At 41.5% G+C, this 22,912-nt stretch overlaps 1 protein-coding gene across 3 annotated transcripts in view; it reads right to left on the reverse strand.

Moving 5' to 3' along the window:
- Positions 1-5,745: 5,745 nt before the first annotated feature.
- The window catches only part of LOC122570489, a 65,776-nt gene continuing 48,609 nt past the window's right edge, over positions 5,746-22,912 (reverse strand). For all 3 annotated transcript variants that reach the window (XM_043732860.1, XM_043732861.1, XM_043732862.1), the window contains 2 exons: positions 6,524-6,866; positions 5,746-6,097 (listed from right to left, as the gene is read on the reverse strand). In XM_043732860.1, the coding sequence (XP_043588795.1) occupies positions 5,856-6,097; positions 6,524-6,866 (585 nt within the window). In that variant the 3' untranslated portion in view covers positions 5,746-5,855. The remainder of the gene's footprint in view (positions 6,098-6,523; positions 6,867-22,912) is intronic.

The raw sequence follows: 22,912 nt of genomic DNA on the forward strand, positions 1-22,912 counted from the left end.
CCTCTCAACAACAAGTGTTCGCAACCCGACGCGTGTCCAAAAACAAACTCTGGGGCGGCTCTCGATAGAGAAACGTAAAAACTGGTCGTAAGACGACGCAAGAAGATTAGATGAAGGAAAGCGGCGAGAAGTAAAGGACAGAAAGCGATAGAAATGTCGATGAATATGCGTCGTCACGCGCCACCTTCAGCTATGCTCGCTGCCAAATCCTTCAATAATCCACCAATGATACAAGGGGATGTTAAGTGATTTTCATGGATTTATTTGGCAACTGCTTCTTAACTTCGAGGCCGGACACCGTTTTCTGTGTCGCAAGCAAACGAGGAAAACTATATATTGTATTATTCGCGAATTTGATTTCCAAGTCTCCAAGTAATTTGAGCTGCGTTCAAAATATTCATTAACGTTAACACGAAGCGAGAATAATGCCGCACCGAGGAGTTTCTAAGTTTAACTGAATGAAATACGGTAGAGTCGTTTCAACGATATAATTTGAAATGCGAAAAGTGCGGCTAAAGTGTTTACCATTCTGACATTCGTTCGGTATAAGAGTCTTAACTGATTCGTTACAATCCCTACGTATGTTAGTCACATAAAACGAGAAAAACGTGAAATGCGAAAGCCGGTTATTTTACGAAATAATATATAATTCTAAAGACTTAACCTTTTTATCACCACTGCCTTTTAATGACTATAAACAGTACTTGTGCTGCTTGCCAAGTTGCCGACTAAATTCGTACAGTTTCAGCCAGTTAAGAACATGACGAACGCAAGGTGTTTAAACTGCGCCTCGTTTGAAACTGAGGAATTTTTCGTTGGGTTTGTCTTCCGTGTCGCTTCACTTTTTACTAGACTGCCCAAACCGACAACTGTATACGTTCTGACATCGTCGATGTCGAAGAAAATACACGACGTACAACATTGCCGCAACAAGCCGTTTAATGAATAAACTTGAGGAGAATGAGGAAAGAGTGAGAGAGAGAGAAAGAGAGAGAGAGAGAGAGGAAGAGTGGCAAAGAGAACGGTAATCGCGAAATAGCAAAAGAGTTGGAACGAAATGAAACGGAGGCTGTGTTTAAGAGCGAACTGAATCAATAGCACTACCCTGCGACCCGTAGGCCAAATATAGGTCATAACGTGATCCCTTTTTCCTTCTCTATCTTTTTTGCTCGCCAGTTCTTTCTGGTTGCTCTCTCATCGTTTTCCTTCCACAGTGTTCGTTCCCCAGTAGGAGGTATACGGTATACAATATATTATTGCATCGACACTCGGTTGCGGTGCTCTCGTTGTCGGCGCATATGCATTTTTCATAAATAAATTCCATGGGTGCTCCAAAGTCGATCCTACTGCGCACTATTGAGTTACGTGTGCCTCAGGAATTACGTATTTGATTGGAAATTACAGCACGTGCTACGAACCGTAGGTACAACACTTACTTCTTTCCTTTTACCTATTTTTTTTTTTTAACTTACAAACAAGATCGGTGCGCGCATTCAACGTTTGTCAAATACCATAATCATATCAACGTATTTGATCGTCAGGTCAAAAAATAACATTCGTCTTCCATTATAAGGAGCTTAGTAGGCAGAGCTCGAAAGATTGACGACGTTGTTGCCCTCTGGGTTGGATCCAGTGAAGGAGGGATGCTTTCAGCGTCTGACATTTGAAATCCATCCTCTTTGGTGTCTTTTCTGTCGTGAGAGAAAGTTGCGATTAGTCGCCAGAGCTATGTTCTTTTCGATGCGACTCCGGGCTACATTCATCATTATTCTCATTTTGACAGGGAGAAGCGACATCACGCTGTGTCGTCTTCTTAGTCGTATTCGCGTCGTTGTTTTTTCCTGTTTTGCGGTTCTTTTCCTTTAATTACAACCCGCAGCTACTTCGTACGCTTCAATATTTTCTAGTGAACAAAAAACAACAAGCTGCTTGCCTTTGAAACTTCGCTTTAAAAATGTATGTAACTTGCATGCGGAAACGGAGATGCTGGTTCAAAGCGAGTAATACCGTGAAATTGTGAGTAAAATTCATCCTATTCCGTTTCGACAGCGTGTTTTTGCAAAGCTCGTTGTCACCGAACCCTGGTTCGTGGTAGGTACACAATCCAGTTCCGTGCATTCCGATGTAATATCAGCAATGCAAACGGTACTTACTTTCGAACAAACTCCGGAACTAAACGTAACTAGTCGCACGCGATAGCAGTGGAATTAACGTGTTACTTCTGCGGCATAGTAGCGCAGAAGGCAATCGCGTCGCCAACAGTAAATTCATTCGTCACTGGTCAAGCAAACGAGCCAGAAACAAGCCGGCCAAAAATAATTGCCGTTATCGCACCAAATGACAAAGACCGACCGTTACAGCGGGCCAAAGTTTTTGCAACCACTTCGACGAAATGTGATTGGCCGCGGCCCGAACAAATTAACAGTTAACAAATTAACAGTGTCACCGGCGGGCACGGCGGACGAAACGCAAAATTGCCACAGACCACGGCTTCCTAACGTTTCCGGTCGATTGAAATACACCACTCAGCCGTACGACCGTCCCGCCGTTCTATGCTTCCAATGGCAAACCTATTGATTATCCGCTCGCGTTCCTACCGCGCTGTCCATTTGCTGGCTGATTCATTATAATTGCAGCGTCGAAATGGGAGACCGGTGTCCACATCGCGGCGTTCCGTTTGCCCTCTAACCTCGGCTTCGGTTACGAGCCATCGACTCGCGTGTCACCTTATTTCAATTTTCTTTCTCGCTGGTAATTCTAGAGCACCGATCAATCGAAAATGAGAATATTCGTTCGCGTAGTGGAAAAACCTATTTGCGCACTTGGTTCTGTTTTCACGCGAAATACTCGAAAATATCGTGCACAGAGAACCGTTTAAAGAAAATACACTGCACGTGAAAGAAACAGAAGATTGGATTTAAAGGTAAAAACCCGGTACAATTATCAAGCCACTGTCGAATTATGAAACGTATTATATCAAGATCTCAGTTTAGTATTTATTTAATCTTTTATCTATCACTTACAAAATTACGAAGATCGGATTGTATATAACTGACTCAAAAATAGAGAATGAAATAAAAGATAAAAAAGACAGCCGATAACTAGATCCCAGGAAAGAATAATTCAAAATTGGGGTATGAAAGAAAGCTTCGAGTACAAGAAGTTCAATTCAAATAGAAAAAATAGGATCGTAAGTTTTCTCTAAAACACGTTAAATTGTCTGAAAGAGAGAATCGAATGTATACCTATCCTGACAATGTAAAACATTATTTATTTCAATCCCTGAACGTTAAACAAATGGAACAGTAACCGACCATTTGGCAAGTTAACATATTTACTAAATGTATACAAATGTAGTAATAAATTGCAGAGTCGTGTATTCGATGGGTTCTACGCGATGAATATACCAGAATTATCGGCCGTCAGTAGTAGTAATAATAGTCGATTTTCTTATTAATTATTTTCTGGTAGCCGACGATCTAGAACATACGCAATGTATGTCGCACAGGGCTCACAATGTTTCTCGATTAACTTCATGGTTTGATCGGTGAGCATATAAACCGAGTCAATGAAAAGGTTATGAATAATATATTTATACGATTTTTCAGGCAGTCGCATCGCCTTCCTGCTGACCTACATTCCTCCTCTGCGATTAAACACACCGTGGCGCGTCGTCAAATTTATTACGGAAACATGAGACGACCATGTTTTGCCATGGCGAATATTTACGTTGGAATATTGGCACCGTTATCGCCGAAAATCACCGCGAATTCGCCATTGTCGCCCTGCGTAATCTCGTTCGCGAATGTAAATTCAACATACTCAACAGATCGCACATTGTTTTCGTTAGTTTGCTAGCGAACCACGTGAAAAAACGAGCCTTACGTTAATCGAGGTTCTGCAAACATGAAAGCGCTTCACGCGACTGGTGTGCACGATTATCGATTCGACCGGCCACGAATTTTATTCGGAACAATGACACGGAATAATGAACCCTGCAACAGAACGACTCCACGTGTATTGGTTTGAAAAATTGTCGATATATATATATTTTTCGAATCGTACAAATGTTATCCTATGTTTCAATTAGAATCTACCAGAACATAGTCGGCAGATGTATTCCAGGATAACGATTATCGTCGATAACCGGATACCGTCGGAGAGGAAATTCGGAACTATCTACTTACATACACGGTATGGGAATACTATGTAAGTACATATATATATTCATTTTCCAAAAATTATAGAGATTTGCGTCGATCCGTTTCGTTGATTTTGGCGAAAAGTTGGCAAATTTACACTAGCTTCATAGCGGAAAGTTAGTAAATTTACTCTAGTTCAAACCCTCTTCTTTCTTGCTTTATCGCGTCAAATTGATTCATCGAGTAAAAATTTAGTAATTTACAATGTAGCATTACCGATCGGATGTAGACAACGCGGTACGAATCAAAATTTGTACAAACTCCTAGATCGAGCGATTTCATCAAAGCAGATCCAAGCTGCCGTCGATCAGGCGAACCACCATTTCCAACTAATCGAACGAATTGGGATCTGTGTCACGTTAAAATTACGATATATTATCCTGATGTTTCCCGAATAGCGATCAAAGTTTGCTCAAATCTAAGGGGATAGTCAGACTCTAACAAAGCGAGCGAACGACGTCGTAGTTTTCGGTCCGGAGATAACGTTTGCCGTTGAGCAAGAGAGAGCTCCGTAGTACATTGACGCTTCATTAACCGCATCGGTGCTGCGAAGGAGCGACACGCGAGCGTCTTCCCTTCTCCCTCCCCACTCCCGCAATTTGTTAACACGATGCAACGTTAAAGGAAGTTGGTATTTTACGCGCCATTGCAGCGAAATCGTGTGACGATGTTCGATCACCGGCAGCGACTCGTCGGATGATCGCGCTACGACGATACCGTGGGTAATTAGTAGCTGCCTAGTTCCGCAAGAAACAACCACGTTAGCGAATTATCCGATTTATCCCGCAATCCATATGATTGTTTGTACGATTGTTAAACGCGACTCTAACGTCGTCCGGGCGATTACGCGCGAAGATTTCATTCTTTCGCGTCTTCGACTTGACTCGACGTCCGTGCGTGGCCAAATATTTCACAGGTCGCAAAAGTTCGGAGTTAATTCGATCGTTAGCGATTTAACGATGTAACATGGTCGCAAGAGAAGGTGACATAACGCGGCACTGGCCTCTTACCAGCCCTTATCTACTCGCCGGCCTGTTCGCTGTTCTTTTTGTTTCCACTCTCCTCTGCCTCTATCGGCATGCATTCGAGGCATTGTTAGCGCGCGGACGAGCCTTCCTTTTATCTTCTCTGCTGTTATTCGCTCAGGCCGTTCTACCACCCTCGCCCTATTTCGCTCCTTTTCTCCTTTTGTCTTTATCCACTCGCGATAACGACGTTCCGTTGGTATCAAATTGATCAGACGAGACGCGCCTTAACGACGTGCCGCGTATGACTGTGCTCGGGTGAAGCCGAGTTGCGCTTCATCGACGACCGACCTCCTCTCGTGACGACTATCCTTCCTTTCGATCGCAAATAATTACGTAACGCTTTATCCATTTGACATCTTGTATTTTACGTCAGGATAAATGATGCCCGATGGAGCATACCGTGACGCGCGGATTAAACGCGAGGAGAGTTGGTTTCAAACAGTTCCACTCTGATACGGTGGTGTTTTATTAAAAGGAATGTTCTATATTTACAATATAAACGTTCTCCACGGCGATCTCCAGGATGATAAGCAACGATGAAAGCCTTTGGTACAGTGAAAACATGAAACAGCGAAGCGTAACAAACAGGTACAAAACGATAAACGATCGATGGATCACGAAAGGATCAATATCCCTCGTTGGTAGTGTACGAGGCGACGTAATCTTGGATGTCTTGTTCCTGTTGCGCCGCAGTTTGGTGATCGTGAACTCGAAGCTGGCCTTGACCGACGTAGATATCAGCCGAGTGGTCGTTCTTGCCGGAAGTGTGCACCACGGCATGAAATCCATCCTTGTCGGCGCGGTAGCTGACCACTCGAATGCTACCACCTGGTTCCTTCACGCTGTACTGGCCGGACACGCTGCTTCCTGCGGAAAGGAACGGCCGCGGATGAACGGAAGCCGCGAAACCAATTGTTGAACTTGTAACGAAACGTAATTGAATGGCAGAGAAATTTCGCTTGAAATAACTCCATTAGCATAACAACGCCGAGGAATAACTCGACCGCGCGGATACAGTAGAGATAGCGAGCCAAACCGCGCGGAGCCTGTCCTCCTTACTTATTTATCCGGTGTTCGTATCCTTCCCACATATTCATGACGCGTGTAGGAGAAAATTACTCTCGCGATCGAATTACCTCCGCTTCTATTAATCGTGTTTGAGTTTTCGAGTCAAAACTCGCATGAACAAACTCGCTCACGAAGGGGACGAAAAAAGGAATATCGAATCTCGAACGGTTGCTTCTCTCTCTCTCTCTCTCTCTCTCTCTCTATCTATCTCTCTCTCTCTCTCACCATCTCGCGTTTCTTTCTGAGCATGGAAATCGCCAGTCTGATGATCCTCGACGCCGTACGAGAACTCGTACTTCGGATGCGCGACATAGTCAAACTCGTAACCGTGTTCCTGTTGCTCGTGTCCGTGCAAATTGTTCGAGCTGTCCTCGTGATTCTCCGCGTACGGTACTTTCACCTCAAACACTGGCCCCTCGACGGGTCCGTGAAACTGCAGGTACGAGTTGGCCAGTGAACCGTGCTGCACTGGATCCTGTTGTCCGTGTAAAGCCTCCGCTTCCAGGGATATCACGCCGGCTCGTGATCGATGGCCGAGCGCCAACGTGATGGTCAAGGCGATACTGACCTGTGGCACAAAAAGTCACCTTCGAAAATACCTTGTAACCTGACGTTTTTCTTCGATCGGATCTGGTACATCAGTCGTTGGAAGATTTACGCGTGATCGACGTGGGAAAAGGTGACGTTTAACGGGTCGATTTTTCAGCGACCACGGAATTGGTACGTGATTCTGCCATCGATCTCTTTTATTTTTTTACAATTTTCGTATGACTATTCACGCGTCACAGATTGAACTAATTTGAAGATATTGATCGCGTTGCAAATGAAAAACGAGTCGCCATAGTAAATCACGGACAACGAATTTAAATCGTACGATTGCGAGGAATTCGATATTGCCAGGAACGAGGTACGATTCGATTCCTTAATTGTGAGTTGTGTATAGAATCGTGTCAAAGTGGGTTGCACCGTGATGAAAGCAATCGAATACATGCTGCACTTATAACGATCAATTGAATCTCAGAGACAGGATGCACAAAGAGAGCGAAAAAGAGAGGAGAAACGAAAACGTCGATCTGAGACGTCCCATTTTCAATTACTACGTCGATTGTCAGCGCACAAACGTTGACTATCGCGTCGAGAACAGTCTCGACTCGTCGATTATACAAGCCAATAAAAGTTTCGCGTTTCATCGTGGATTGAAATTCGATTCTCTTCGTTTCGTTTGTACGCGTTTCGCTTTGTTTGCTCGTTTATCGTGACAAATAAAATTACCGAATACCCTTCGCCGCAAAATATCGATAAGATTATCGAACAAACGGAGGTAAAAATGACGCAAATCGACGCTATCTAATATAATTTTTAACATGGTTACTCGCAGCTTTCAATTACACCTCATTCGTAATGTTGTAACAAGCGTTGAAGCATGTCAAACACGAACGACCAGAATCACGGTATAAAGAATGCCAGTTGGTTTTAATTACTCGACACAAACCCGGAATAATAAGCAGTCCAGTCCGACTGGATCCCATATGCGACACGATTATACGACTCTCGAAATCATAATATCGTGTTCTGTAATATCTTCGTTTGTCTCGCACGATGCTTTTTCTTATCGAGAAATATGCTCATCTATGTATGCATGAACTAAGTATATTTTTATAAAGTAATGAGACGAATCGAAACGACCTCTAAGAAGGTCGTCTTTTCTCGCGCTCGGTTTTCTCAAATTTTCCTTCGCACGTACTTTCGAAAATAAATTCCGACTACAACTCTCTCTCTCTCTCTCTCTCTCTCTCGCTCCGGTATTTTTCTTGTCTCTGATCGTTTGCTCCTGCTTGATTTCTCGTGTCCCGCTTTTCTCCGATTCACGATTCAATTTCTTCGTCGATACCGTACCTTGATCCTCGTGTCTCCCTCGTATCTCATGGTATATAAAGCGGTCAAGTGAGAACTGCAACTTTCCAACGTATTTTCTAGCCTTTTATACCATGGCAATGCACATTCTGTTTATACACGACGCTCGTAAACAGATGTGAATCTGCCAGTTACGTTGGACATCGCGTGCGTGTGCAATACGTGCGTACACGTTGGTGAATTTCGCTCGAACATGGTCACTCTGGCCCTCTCTTCGTCTCCGCTTCGCGACCTTTCACGTACGAAACCGCTGTAACGGAACTGTTTGTCACCAGCTTCTGACGACTTCGCTGCTTCTATACTCCAAGATAGGAACGACGTTTCTCTTTTCTATTGAATCGGTATTAGAAACTTCATCAGACGATCGTAAGGATCGTTCGATCATACAACCGATTAATCGTGCTCTAATTGGCACAACCGATCTTTTAGCAACGCTTCGACTTCGGTAACGCGTAACCAACTATTAATAGATTCGCGTTTAATATTATCGATCAATCCTGGTTACGGTGGCTTCCTTACATTTTCGAAGACGCCACTGAACGGCTTCCTTTTCGTCAGCACGAAGCCTGGCGTCGCGTCGCTGGACGACACTAGGGTCGAATAATCCGCTTATTCCGTTCGAGCCAGGATTTATTTGGATTCTTAACCCCCTGGGAGATTCGGTGCTTGGATTGAATCGCGTCGGATCCACTTTAAATGCCTCGATCTCCGACAATTTTTTCTCCCTACTTGAGAAGCTGGTTGTCCCGTTCGTTTAATAGCGCAGTTTAATTCCTTTATTGGGCTGTTTGTTCCAGCTCCAAATACCTTCGCGGGCTCGAACAACGAGCTCGCGTCTCTCAAACTGCCATTGCGCTAATCTTCCGAATCCGCTGCTCTCGAATTATTTAACAAACGCTTCGACGATTTACTCGACCTATACTTCGAAACGAGATCACCGGTGCTAATCAGCGTCAGTTTGATTATCGACTTCGATTATTCGTAGTCGAGTGCAACGAGTGGCAACGTATCAAACGAAAGTATAATTCGGCGGAGCTTCTTCGTGCGACGTGTTTGAAATCAAACATCAAAAGCCTTGATTTCCTAGATTCGCTGCATCTAACAGGTAGACCGGAAAACATGGACAAACGAAAAAGAAGCGAGACGCGAGTGTAAAGGATATACACGTATTCGTCCGTGGATGTTTACAGAAGCTACTTTGAAGCAATGAGAAAATAAGAAAATGTCAACGTCATCGAAAAGGGAACGGTTGATCAGAAAAATAACAAGTTCTACTCCAAGACCTGTGTGCTCCGTGCTGTCAGCGTTTGGTCTTTTACACTTGAACGATTGAATTTCTTCCTTTCCGTCCTAGTTCTGCCGTTTTCAATTTACAAATTGAAAATCCTCTATTATGTTTATGCGCCTCGATTAATGTTCGTGGCGCTATTGCTTTATTCGAAGGATATCAGGACACGAGTCGAGTACCACCGTCGTTTGCTAGTAACCACAGTTTGTCGATGTCTCATTACGATTTACGTTTGGCCGTCTCTTTGACGAATCGTGTGTGTTGCCTCGACGAGACAAGCTACAGAGAGCCGTCAGTGGAATTGCGATTTCGTTGGAAATCGCGAAAGCAACATGCTATGTTCGAGCGTGTTTCGGTTCTCATGGACGTTCTTCAAAGGTTGAGTCACTGAACGAAAGATCAGAGTAAGAATTTCGTCTTTGTTACGTCGCAAGATGATGTTACGTTTATCAGAACTACCCAAGTTGATTTCAAGTTATTCCACACAACAAAGTATACCGATCTATGCCAGATAGTTGACGTACAGACCGTATGACCGTTCAGGTGAAGTATATAAAAGATTCTGCTTTCACGAAACGAAGCCAACCGGAAGTTGGCTAGCATTCCAAAGAAATCTTTTCTCTCCACGCTTTTCTCGTTGCCGGTAAAAATTGCTGAATACTTTTACGCATAAACCATCGGTTTTACGAGCAAAAAGTATTTTTCTCATCTAACGTCGGCAGCATAAATGGTAATATTTTACGAACGAGTACGCTTCAAATAAGAACCGACGGTATAACGATAACGTACAAAGCTATAACGTGCTTGTTGTTCGTTATTGTCGACTGCTAATTAATTCGCTTTGTAAGCAGTTCGGTCAGCGCGGATTTAAAAACATTATAAGCGTCGGATAAAACACGTTCAAGCGCAATAATATCCCCATGGCAAATATAAATATATTCAATTATAGCGACGTACATAGGTGGTTGGTATCGGCATCTCAGCATCAAACGATCATTTGTTTTACACGAATACCGTGCATTATTTGCCCTATGCGTCGTTGTTCCTTGCGATTCGATATAGGATCGTTTCATCTGCCGAAGACCAATTACACAACGTATCTTAACTTGAAATTAATCCTTTGCCCGTAACAATTATATTCTCGCAGTCCGATACAAGTGCCACTATCGACGCTAATTGAAGTGCTTCTGCGTGCTTCATCCGAAAAACAAAGGCAAGAAAACAAGACCAAACATCCTGCTTCAAAGAAAAATCTCTCTTTGACACAGATACGCGGATTCTCTTGCTCGAGCCGTTTCGTCTCGGGAACAAAATCTTTGACGCAAAATTGCTAGATGAACGTACGATGGCGATGAACAATGCATCGTTGCAGCAAATATGGGTAGCTTCGTATCATTGACGCATATTTTTTTCTTATCCTGTTCCTCGAAAAAAAAAAAAAGAAGAGGATGAAGTTTGGCCAAGCGAAACGTACAGGTTTGGCGAACGAAGGGTACGGATAAACGAAAACGTTTGTATCCAACCATTTCGATGGTTTTCAGAGTGGAAGGATAATAAATGCTTTTATTTCTTGCGGAAACGCGGAAAAACGGACTAATGTATATCAGCCACGTTGCCGCTATACGTATATCTTAAAAGCAGGGTCTTTTTATCTGATCCATTCTAAAGGATAATATGGTATGCGGATGAAGATAAAAGGATCATAACCGTGGTAAAATTTAGAATACGATCAAATAAATGTGGTTAAATGGAAAAACGGTGTTTCAATATTTCCTCGTTCTTTTGTCGAAACGAGAAAATTTTATCGCGCCTTGTAATCGTTCTTCCGATGCAATAAATACACCATTTATTTATTTCAAATTCTATCGACCGTGTCGCAGACTGTAGATTAATCTTTTAATCAGAAGAAACGAGTTTCATTCTCCGCGAGGATTTTCCACGAAATTTCGTGAAAATTTTAGTAACGCACGGAGCATCTTGGGTGGATCGCTCCGAGAACAGATCCTTAAATTTTGTACGAATATATGTTCCTTCTTTATTAAAAGTTCCTACGGAATATATATGGTGGGTTAAAATCCACGAGCATAAAAAACGAGCTAGAACAACGACGATGTTGGTGCTACGATTTAAATAATTCGCGAGATTATGCGCATACGAGTTCGACTAGTAAAATTGTAATAGTTTGGGTATCTGTATGATATAAATTACACGTCGGAATAAATATCAAAGGGAAAGGATTGGCTAAAATATTTTTCGTTCGAATGGTTCGATGAATGGATAGAGTTCTGAAATCGAGAGGAATCCTAAGACTCTAACCCTTCGTGGACGAATGAACAGCGTAATTGACAGGGCGCCTAGGACGTGAAAGAGAAACGATGACTAGGCGGATTCCTTCGAAGCCACTTCTTCTGCTTTCATACTCCGGGAAGCTTCGGTAAAGCGCATTGAGTGCAAATTGCGGCAGACATCCGATCTAGGTCAAGCCGATGCGCGAGACAACTGGTACCGTCGGCTGTTTCACGATTAAATGAATGCACCAAGTTCGAGAGGAACAGATTCCCTCGTTGCGCCGCGGTCCGGTGACAGCGTACCGTTCTATTGCCTCGAGCTTCTTCACCGACTTCATATTGCATTCATGCTTGAATTCTTTCTCGCGATATATGAAATCCGAAACAAGAAGACGTATATCATCAACTTTATTATTATCAATTTTATTCTTTACCCGACTTGCTGTATTATTTATTTCTACGCGCATGGTGCGTATTTTTTAATTGTTCGATCGATTCCGTTGAAGCGTTACGTACGTATAATTGATAAAATTCAATTTAGGAGCAACGATTGTATAAGATTTCATAGTTGTTACAAGTCAGAAAAGTAAAACGGAACGGAGGTGAAACAACGCTAAAGGGCCAGGCTGTCGGCTGACTCAATTAAAATTCTTAGTAAAATTTCTCATTTAGCCGGAGCGCTTGGTTCTCGCGACCGGCTATCCGCGAAGTCGTACGACAAACGGAATTTTACCGACTCATTTTTTCTGGAAAACAGTTAGCCAAGAAAGGTTAAAACGGGTAATGATAAGGAAACGCAATTCCAGCCATTCTTTTCGCGTTATTGCGGTTGTGTCAGGCGTTTCCAGAGCGTGACTCGCCAAGCACAGCAAGGCAATGAAACGTTAAAAATGCGGGCTATTAAGGGCCAATGTGCCAGGATACCGTTTCATTTGCATCCACGCTACCGTCTTTCTATTATTAAAATACGGAAGTGGTCGGTGTCTGCCAACGATTCCTCCTTATTCCCTTTTCCGTAGATACGTTCGAAGGCAATTACGCATCGAGAATACCGAACTGGTACTATGCATTTCCGATGTATTTTCGATGCATTTTCGATACATTTTCGATGCATTTCCGACGATTGTCTTTCGAAATATATCACTTACAGCCAACGCAGCCAACAAACAACCAAAAGCTCGATACAAAAACACAACCGACGCTTGCGAGAGTATACGATATAAAAACGTCGAGGTTCTAACAACGTTACTAAGCGTACAGTTAATCCATCTTCATTCTCCGCTACCTAATTACCGCTACGTCGTATAAAAAGATAAATTAGGCATTGTTCCTATCTATAGCACGAGTAAAAGAAATTTTATTTATATGAAAGAGTCGCGATCCAGTTAATAAATCCTCAATGCTTTCAAAAATCATTTGCAAACACTTTCGTTGATAGATCGAAGTGGATAATACAAGTGAATTACAAGATTATGCGATCTATCGTTTCGTTAGTTAGACACAATGAAATCGCTTTTATTTAAACAACCGCTAAAATTCACGGAAGAGAAATCTATGACAATTCGTGGAACGTCCACCGTTGGTTTCCGTCGGCTTCCGTTGGTTTCTGATAGCATGAGTGATAATGCGCGATTCAGAAGCATCGGTGCAGGCACGGCGACTCGGTGCAAATGTGACATGTCACGATCAGAGATTAACGCGTTAACAAGTTGTCAAGGGAGAACGTGTATAGGTAGATGTCGCGTCGACGCGTAAATCAAAGTTCAAGATACCAATTTACTTGCACTTATCACGGTTGCGCAGCCAAGCGCGACACTTTCTCTCGCTCCTAGCTGCGATCTTAAACCTGTTGATCGAGCACAATCGAGTTCCTCGTCAGCGGACAATGTCGTTCACACGTTTCGTGGCGCGGTGCACACGTTACCGAACACACGTATGTCAATTTGCTGGCGCCTAACTAATCCACGAACCATGCTACCAGCTGGACAACACATGTGACGTGGATTGGCCATTATGCGTTCATCGAGAGTAACAAGTTTTCAGGACGAGTCGTTAACGACGCGTATAGCGCTTGCTCTTCGATCTCTTATCTCGTACAGATTTCGACAGAATGACGCAACGATGAAATTGCATTTTATTCTCTGATTAAACTACCGTCTTAATTGGATTTGTTTTCGCTAGCAGAAAATTATAATTTTTTGCTTATTCCATAGCAAAACCAATGTCTATCAATGGTGAGCGAAAGATTCTCGATTTCACGTTTAATTAAGTGGAAACGCCCGCGAGGAAGTCGTTAGGTATCGCTGATTTGCAATTAGAAGGATGCTTTGTCGATAGTAGATTGCAATCCGGCTTCTATTCTCGAGATATCGATAGATTTTCTTGCCAGAGTCGGCCCTTGGCCGTTGATTAAACGTGAAACGCGGCGGTTTCTTTCCTTTCGTGTCTACGTGGTATTAATTTGGCGAGTAACACTCGTTTAAACTGTCATGGTTTTGTCAATATCGGACAGTGAGATATATCGACAAAGTGCGACCAAAGTGCGACCAAAGTGCGACACATATCTCAGAGTTTTAATGCATTCGAGCGACTCGCGTTATTAGTGGCTCGTCCACAGCGGTTGCGGTAATCCTACTAGCAGCAGTAAGCACTATGTTGAAGTCAGGGATCAAAGCCTTTGTAATTCTATAGGACGCAACGTGAAAGCACTTCGAACGTGTCACCCGTGAATGTGTATTTCGTGTACACAGCGAGTTTCTATCGAAATCCCTCTAGGGTTACCGAAACAGTATCAATAAATGTTTGATTTAATTGCATACTCCAACTAATCCACCATCGAATTTTCTAACAATACAGAAAATTAAAAGTGAGAAATTCACTCGGCCGTTTTTCTTTCTAACGAATAAGGTGTTCGTGAAACGTAAACGTTCTATCTTACGAATGGTTTTCCCTCTTAAACACGTATCTATCTACACACATAATAATTAAGTGGAGTATTTAACCGCATCGCCTCTTGAGGTGTAACGTTTACCAAGTATTTCATAAATCGTTGCCACGATTACGATGCCGAAGACTATAACTAGGATTAATTTTCACGGTGTTATTAGCGCCGACGATCTCGTTCAAATCCGAGCACGATATCGACAACAGTTTGAGGGCGTAACCCTAAAGCAATTCTCTTAAGGATCTTCCAAATAACAATGCTCTTTGTATATTCGCAGATTAATATTGCGGGGAAATATCGATCAAAGGATACCTTCGCGCGACTATTTTCATCTCTGTCGTGCATATATGTCTGGCAGTGTGGATTAAATGGTAAAGCACTGGTTATAAATGAATCATGACGTACCTACACGCAAACCGTGGAAATTATGACCCAGCGAATATATAGAAGCACGAATTATAGGCAAGTTGTAATATTAGTTCCTCGTGTTATCAGCCCTCTTATGCGCCGAAACCGCGTGATGTATCGCCCAAAGGGTTCCTGCAGAGTTTCCCGTTTAATTAAACTTCTGATTGGTGACGATCCAGCGAACGCAACGTAATGACCAGAAGCAATCAGCGGCTGCCTGAAGGGGCTGCGCACTTTTCGAAAGCCCAAGCAGACGGAAAGCTAAGCGAAAGGTCAGTCCTCGAGGAGACCGAGCGTTCCTGATTAAATCTTAAGAGCTTTCCTGTTTGCCTTTCCACCATTCAATTACATCTATCGCTAAAATTATTTTTTCTCTTAACAATCTCCTTTTAATAAAGCGACTTTTCCCACAAATGTTTAGCCCCTCGAACATATTTTCCACTAATTTGTGTCTCTATATGCAAAGTATATTTATCCGCCTTCGTAAACATCGTAATCGAGAATATTTGAACGCGAGTACAAAGGGGTTATCGATTCATATATCATTGCGTTAAGCCCTTAATTAGCGATTATCGTTGGCCGGTAACGACAATCAGGTGAGCAAAAAGTAATCAATTTGCGATCACATCGCAGCTGGATCGCGTAGGACCCGGCCATGAACCGATATGAGCAGAGATTCAAAGTCTAATTAAACTTCAGATAGGTTCAACCAACTCGATACGATATAATAGAGATCAAGAGATGCTGGAATATCGGTAGAAGATCATTAATCTATTATGGTACTGGGGTAGTCAAAACCCATCCTGAGAGAAAGAATTTTGCATATAATTAAACTTATCGCGAATTCGTGTGAAATCCGCTCAAATATTGTACTCGGTTTATCGTTGAATAAATATAGCATGGAATAATGCGAAACGGTCTCTGCTCTGGACCGTAACAAAAAAGAAGAGCATTAACAACGATATCGGTTGGATTTTAATTATCGCGGAATATGTTTGCTACTCTTCTCCGCGAAATCGATTATTCGAAGCCGACGTTTTAATTAATCAACGCGTTGGTTAATGCACCGATGCAGCTGCATTTCGGCTTCGTTATTCGTTGACTGTTCTTATCGCAAAAATGAGAAAGTAATGGGCGGACTTACTTATCGATTTGCTTCGATCAACTACAAATTTCGTTCCACTAAACAGGACAAAATAAGGGTTGTCAGGACGAACACAGAAAAAACGCCTTCTCTTCGTTTCACTTTTTCTTCGCGTGACGTCATAACCTTGGGGATTTTTAGACGATCTGTCTATGGTACGGATGACTGATAGTGTACGAAGCACGGCAGGCGTTGGCATCAATCTTTGATTATCTAACCTTCCATGTTTCTATAGTCTTGTTTCTCCATTATTTTCGTAATAACAATATAAAATTAGACGTAACATTTTTTGATAATTCCAGAGAAAATAATTATAACGAATGTTTCTCAACTTTGACCATACGTTATTTCTGTTCGTATACGTGTCTACAATATGATACGAAGTAAAATATCTTGACGCTGAATTTATAGAGGTTATTACTTAATAACCTCTGAACTTTCCATACTCCATACCTCTATACCAAAACGAACGCTTTTTGTCCAATCGCAATTCGTAAGCAAGAGGTAAAATATGACAAAATTCATATCCACACCGAGTAAACTAGTCTTCTGTTTCTTTATTTTGCGTAACATACAGCTCTCTCTTTAATGAAAGTTTCCGTAAAATTGTCACAGAAATCATTCGTAGACTGTTACGTTAACGCTGTGCGACACACTTGTAAACAGCACGTGCACGTGGATTTTAAAAGTGCGTACTTTGCAAATTTTACGTTTACAGGAAGTTACTTCCTTTAATTAATTACTCGCTATTCCCCGCGGGGGTCCGTTATGATCGCTGATTAGCCGTAAATATGAAGATTATGTTACGTATTGTGAAACAAGTTGTAATGTGTATTGTAGTTGCTCCATTAATTGCGACCAACCAACCCATGATGATGGTCAGCGTAATCATGATTTAGCTCATGGTGATGATAATGGTGGCCACTTGCGAAACCAGGATAACCTTTACCGTAATTACTATCGCTTTGACTATAGCCATAGTGATAATACGGTCCGTTGTCACCAACTCCTTCGTTATGGTCATGGTCAAGACTGTGTTTATGTTATTGCATATACTCGTTGGCTTTCCACCAACTGCTACAAACGCTATGGTTACGCTCGTCATATCTTTCTCCATTGTTTCTTATACTGGTGTGTACTATATTTACAATAACCATAATTTATTTCCTTTTTCACTGTCTATGATCCGAATATCTTCCTTTCTATCCATATCTTGATTCCTGTTGCTCGATTTATTATTATTATTATTATTCGCCGTTATAGTTCAATAATACAATTATTATTGTTACACTCATTGCTAGGCATTAGATGTGTCTGACGCAAAAAGAAATTAAAGGAATACAGAGAGAAGGGGAATTAAAAATACTTTTACATTTACGTAACGTAACTCGGAGGCTTATGCTTAAAAGAATTTGGAGAATCAAAACAGAAGTAGAACAAAATATCGCTACGCTATACGAATCAACTAGTTTCATAATTCTATCCATGGGATGTTTATGGCTAGTTTTAAAAAGTAACGTATCAAACAGAAATCCTTCCCTGATATATCTTGAAGGTACATAAACTCCAAATGCACTAAGCAGATCGGAACAATTCGCTTGATCGCTTAATAATCTCATAGAAGTAGGACAGATCGAATATCTTCCTACGACTTTCCAGTGTTTTCGTTCCAAGTTGTTCTAATCGGATTATAGTTATGATCGTAATGTGACATACTCAGACCCAATTTATTAACTGTGAATCTTAGAAATTTACGTTATCCACTTTCTAGTAATCATTTATTCTTGCTAAATACAGGAGATCACAGTACTGAAGCATACTCTAAGTGTGATCTAACTAACGAGTAGATTGTTTTAATAGTTCCTGTGTTAGAGAAACCTTTCGAGTACCGTTTTATAAAGTAAAGAGATTTTAAAATTGTGTTGGTGACATAAATTGATAATTGTATTAAAAGTCGCTTACGTAAAATAATAGTATAAAAACCTGATAACCGGACGGAATCACTCTAGAAGTGGCTACATGTTATACTAATGAAATTTCCCTCAACAGCTTTCAATGTATCAAGTAAATTAAAAAATTTTCGAAACTTATATTTTTGTTGCCTTTACTTAATTATTAATGTTCATGCATATATTACTCCATTATACTTATAATCTCTGTATACAAGATCCTTGATAAGATCGTCTTTAATTTCGTATCTAGATGAATATCCCTTATTAAGTTTGTAACCTTCGTTATCGTCGTTAGCCTTATCTCCTCAAACTGTTCCCATTATTTTATCTCTCCTAGAGTTCTCGGTTGGATCAAATGTAAATTCACTGTTCGATATAATACGGTTACGGTCAGTAATAATCAATTTGAAACCTTGCATAATTAAATATATCAATCGATATTTTGGAAAATCGAATGTACATTATTACATTCTTCTCATAATATGAGTCGTTCAAATAGATTTCATTCGAATGATCCTTTATAGAGGAAATATTCGCCGAGATAATTATGCGAAGGAAATTAAGGTTGAAAACCATTTCAATAGTCTATTCGTAATTTCATCAACGGACAAAAGACTATATATATGATTATGTAAAGCGTTTGATTATGTATAATTCGGCATAATACATTATCAGGACGCAGTTGCGCGTAAATGAAATAATAGAAAGAATCGTTTATGCTTAAAATTATTCGGTTTTTTGGGGTGCGATCTAAACTTTCGGAATATAATCGGTATTGGCAACATTTAGAAGATAATTACTCTGGGCTCTAAACGAATATAGCACAAAATTTGTACGCTGTTGTTTCTGTCATTTTTCAAGTTATATCCTTTACATTATCCTTAACATTATCATAAATTGAGCGCATACTAGAACTACAACGTTTATTACTTTCTTATTCGGTCTATCGGAAGGAAATATTTACGAGTTCGTTACATTTTCTTGTTGGCTAGGTTTCGAACACGCGACTTGGTCCAACTTTGCTCGTATAGTATAAAAAAACTTCTTCTATTCCGTTATGCCGATCTTTTTCTTTCCTTAATTATTCTGTCATTTCTGCGTGAAACTTTCGTCAAAGATGCATGGCTTGTGATACCTTGCCAAAGGCAACAGGCAAGTTTCCATGAAGCTTGGGCTTGGCCAAAGGAAACGCACCGAACTTTCTTAATCTTGCCGATGGTAAACGTCTCTCGGTTACTCTCCGACAACGCGACGCGAAGAAAAGTAGAAAACGGTCGTGCGAGTCAGCCATGGAATTTTTACCGAGGAAACGAAGTTATCTCGTTGGGTGAAACTTCCGGATAACCTTTCAAGATTTCGTGAAATTATAGCGGCATTCGTTTTCCCCTTGTCCTTGTTTCTTCGTCTGAATAGGGAGATCTAGGAAACTTTCGGATGACCGAAAGGGGACGCGTTATATCGCTGGACACAATGAGCGCTCTGAAATTCTAGTATTTTCAAAGAGGAGAGCAGCACGAATGTTTCCTGGGGTAAAAGCATTTGGGGAAATTTACTTTCGACAAGATCGACGTGTCCCGTGACGCTAATAAAATCGGGCAAAAAGCTCGATGCTCCACGTTGCCGGCTCGATTGACTCGCGCGTGTTTAGTAATTCCGCCGGACAGCAACTTGCTGTAATTAGCCGTCTAACGAAACAGAATTCTAGAACCAGCCAGATCGTCAAGTGGATCTCACAGGATTACTAATTTGTCACGATGATGTATTGTGATGGCGTAATTAGAAGTTGTCGCCTCATGAATTACAACAGCGTACGAGCAATTCTTGGCTTACCGCGCAATCCGCACACTCTTGTACATTCCTGAGAATGTGACACAATTGGGCTATTACGACCATTCATTATAACGTAATTGTATTCAGCTTAATTTCGTGTTACGTTTTCACAGTTGGAAACAATAGTGTCCCCTGATGTTACTGCATTGTCATTACTGCGAAACGCAACCCTGTACACCCAGAGATCAGCTACTGTATTATTAAACGATTTTACGAGCGTAATTCGCTTAACCTTGGATGGTTTTCTAGTAACGACATATATTTCGATATTTGTCGTCTATCGCGTAATAACAAGATAAATAAAATTATATTTTTTATTTCATATTCGATTATTCGATGATTCGTTTATCGTGTCTGTACCTGAACACGTATGACGAAAGAAGACATCATTTTTACGATCGATGCTAATGTATGTAGATATTTTTCCAAGGAAAAACTGAGTTACCTTCGAAAGGCTTCACCGATGACAGGTCAACTATAATCTCAGACCTTCGCGATCTATAAATCACTAGTACGACAGGAAGTTGAACAAAATTAAAGACGCGAAGTTAAGTGTCAACGGCGAGGAATATTTAATTATATCCTTCAGGAACAGTCGTTTTCCTATATTATTTACGAGCTCGAGTTTACGATTCCCGTAAGTTCAAGTTGGTCGTGCTAATCCGCGTACGGTTCCGGAGTTTTCATCGATCAGTCGTAAGACTCGAAACTCATTAAGATCGAATCTAATTATCGTCTATGCGATTTACGTGGTTAATGCACGTCTGGAAATTCGTAAGTCTCAGGTAAGTCGACATTTCCTGCGCCGCGCGGATTATCGAAGGATTACCTTCGCTCCATAGATTATAAAATGACGAATGTAAAAAAAGAGATAACGAGTTGATAGTTTCTTCGAACAATAGGAGCGAACAGGTCCCAGACAAGAAACGATTATCGACCTTTAAAATCTTATCGATTCTTCTGGTCATTAATGGGAGCAATCGTTAACGAATCGTTTAGTTTTAACGACCCTTTAATTGTTTCTAGCTACGAGGTTAGCAATGCCAGTCTGGCCAGTATCTGCAACGAAATTAGATCGGTGAAAATTGAGTCGGCACGTCTGGAAGAAACGGTCGTCGCGCGCTTTAAACTCTTCTCTAATCTTGTTTCACCCGGACGTCGATCGAGCGAGCAGCTTCGATTCGCGCAAAAAACCGACTTTCGATCACCGATGTCTGATCACGTTTTAATCGCGAGGTTAGACTAAGGCGATAGAACCAGTTCATTTATAACACCAACAAATTGACGATCAGGACTCTCTTTAGATTAATTTCCTCCAAGATGAAATCTTGGTAGGATGAAAGTTTCTCAGTGACACCATTGTCACTGTTGTTGGTCGTGTTATCGCTTGATGTTCTAATAAAGGCCACAGCTGGGGTTGATCTAATTGTTGTCATACAGCAGCGTGCCAACGTTCGCAAAATAACAACGTTGTAAATCTTCTTTACGGCTCGTTTTACGAAGCTGTTGGGTCAAGTGTCTTCCGTATCGTGGGAAATTCATATGGAAGGTCGAGAAATTGCTTCGGTTTGGTACGAACGTAGGACCAATATCCCTAGCTAATAAAACCAAAACTACCGTCGGATTATTCTACAAATAAATAACAAGCGAAATTCTTACGTTTCTCTTTCTCTTATTATTTTCATGTTACGACCAGCGTAATATTATATGTTACGTACGGTTGCTCGGTTATTATACATCAAAGCTCTGTACAGACGAACGATTCTTCATAGTGTTTCCGCGATGATACGCAACGTTACCAAATAGAGGGGCAACAACTCTGTTATTGCAAACTTTAAGAAACTATACGTATCTCCTGGAGGATAATAGAGACATTCTGCTATAAGGATAGAGAAGTTGCACAGGGATCTGTGCGTCGGTATTCAAACGATGACAGATAAAGCTAAAGTCAAAGTTTTTAACACAGCGTGACAAAGTCCTTAAGACGCTGGCGCGACAAAACTCGTTCGTCAGTATGAAGCTTAAATTACAATAAATTTTTCTCTATTTTTAAACTATTCTTGCACAGCCATGGCCACTCTGTTCACGGACCTATCTATGCAATGAGTTTCTAGGGTTGCGACATCAACGTTTGCGTGCATAAACAAGCTACATTGTCACTTTACTCTCGGTCGTGTATTTGTCACGAGCGTATCGTTACGTTCACTCTTAAATATGCGCGGGCTCCTTCTGATTCATTATTCATTCTGCCGCCGCGATGCCGTTTTTATCGCGATTGGCTATTACAAGCTATATTCGATATCGATCGACGGTACACCGACTTCTCCGCGACTTATTTCTGGACTAGAATCAAACGTAAGTAGGCAAGAAAGAGAGAGAGAGAGAGAGAGAGAGAGAGAGAGAGAAAATGCAGAAAACAGAGGAAAGGGTAGCTGTGATATATGAATTGTATAAAATGAATCGCATGTGGAAATTTTAGGTTGGAATGCTAATTTTTCTACGCGATCCTTTATTCTACCCGGTTAAATTATCGCGTCCCTTGTCCAAGCACGAGCAACGAAAATAAAGCTCGCTAACTGTCCATTTATCTGGTCAGAGCGACCCTATTGAAATATTCATGTGAATCGAGGCTGCTTCCAACAATAAACTCGCGCGATGCGTCCCGGCAGGTAGTCTCGCCGAATGCACGGCCAATCGATTACGTGCGGGGTAAAAGGCATCGTCACGCCAACGTTGTGCGACGTCCCGACAAAATACGACGGGATATTAAGGATTCCTACCTTCGTTACCCGTTCCGTCGTTAGATCGCTAGGGCACGTAGCTTCAACTGTCGCGTTGCAAATCGT

Source organism: Bombus pyrosoma, linkage group LG9 (assembly GCF_014825855.1).
Source record: "Bombus pyrosoma isolate SC7728 linkage group LG9, ASM1482585v1, whole genome shotgun sequence".
Classification (NCBI taxonomy): domain Eukaryota; kingdom Metazoa; phylum Arthropoda; class Insecta; order Hymenoptera; family Apidae; genus Bombus; species Bombus pyrosoma.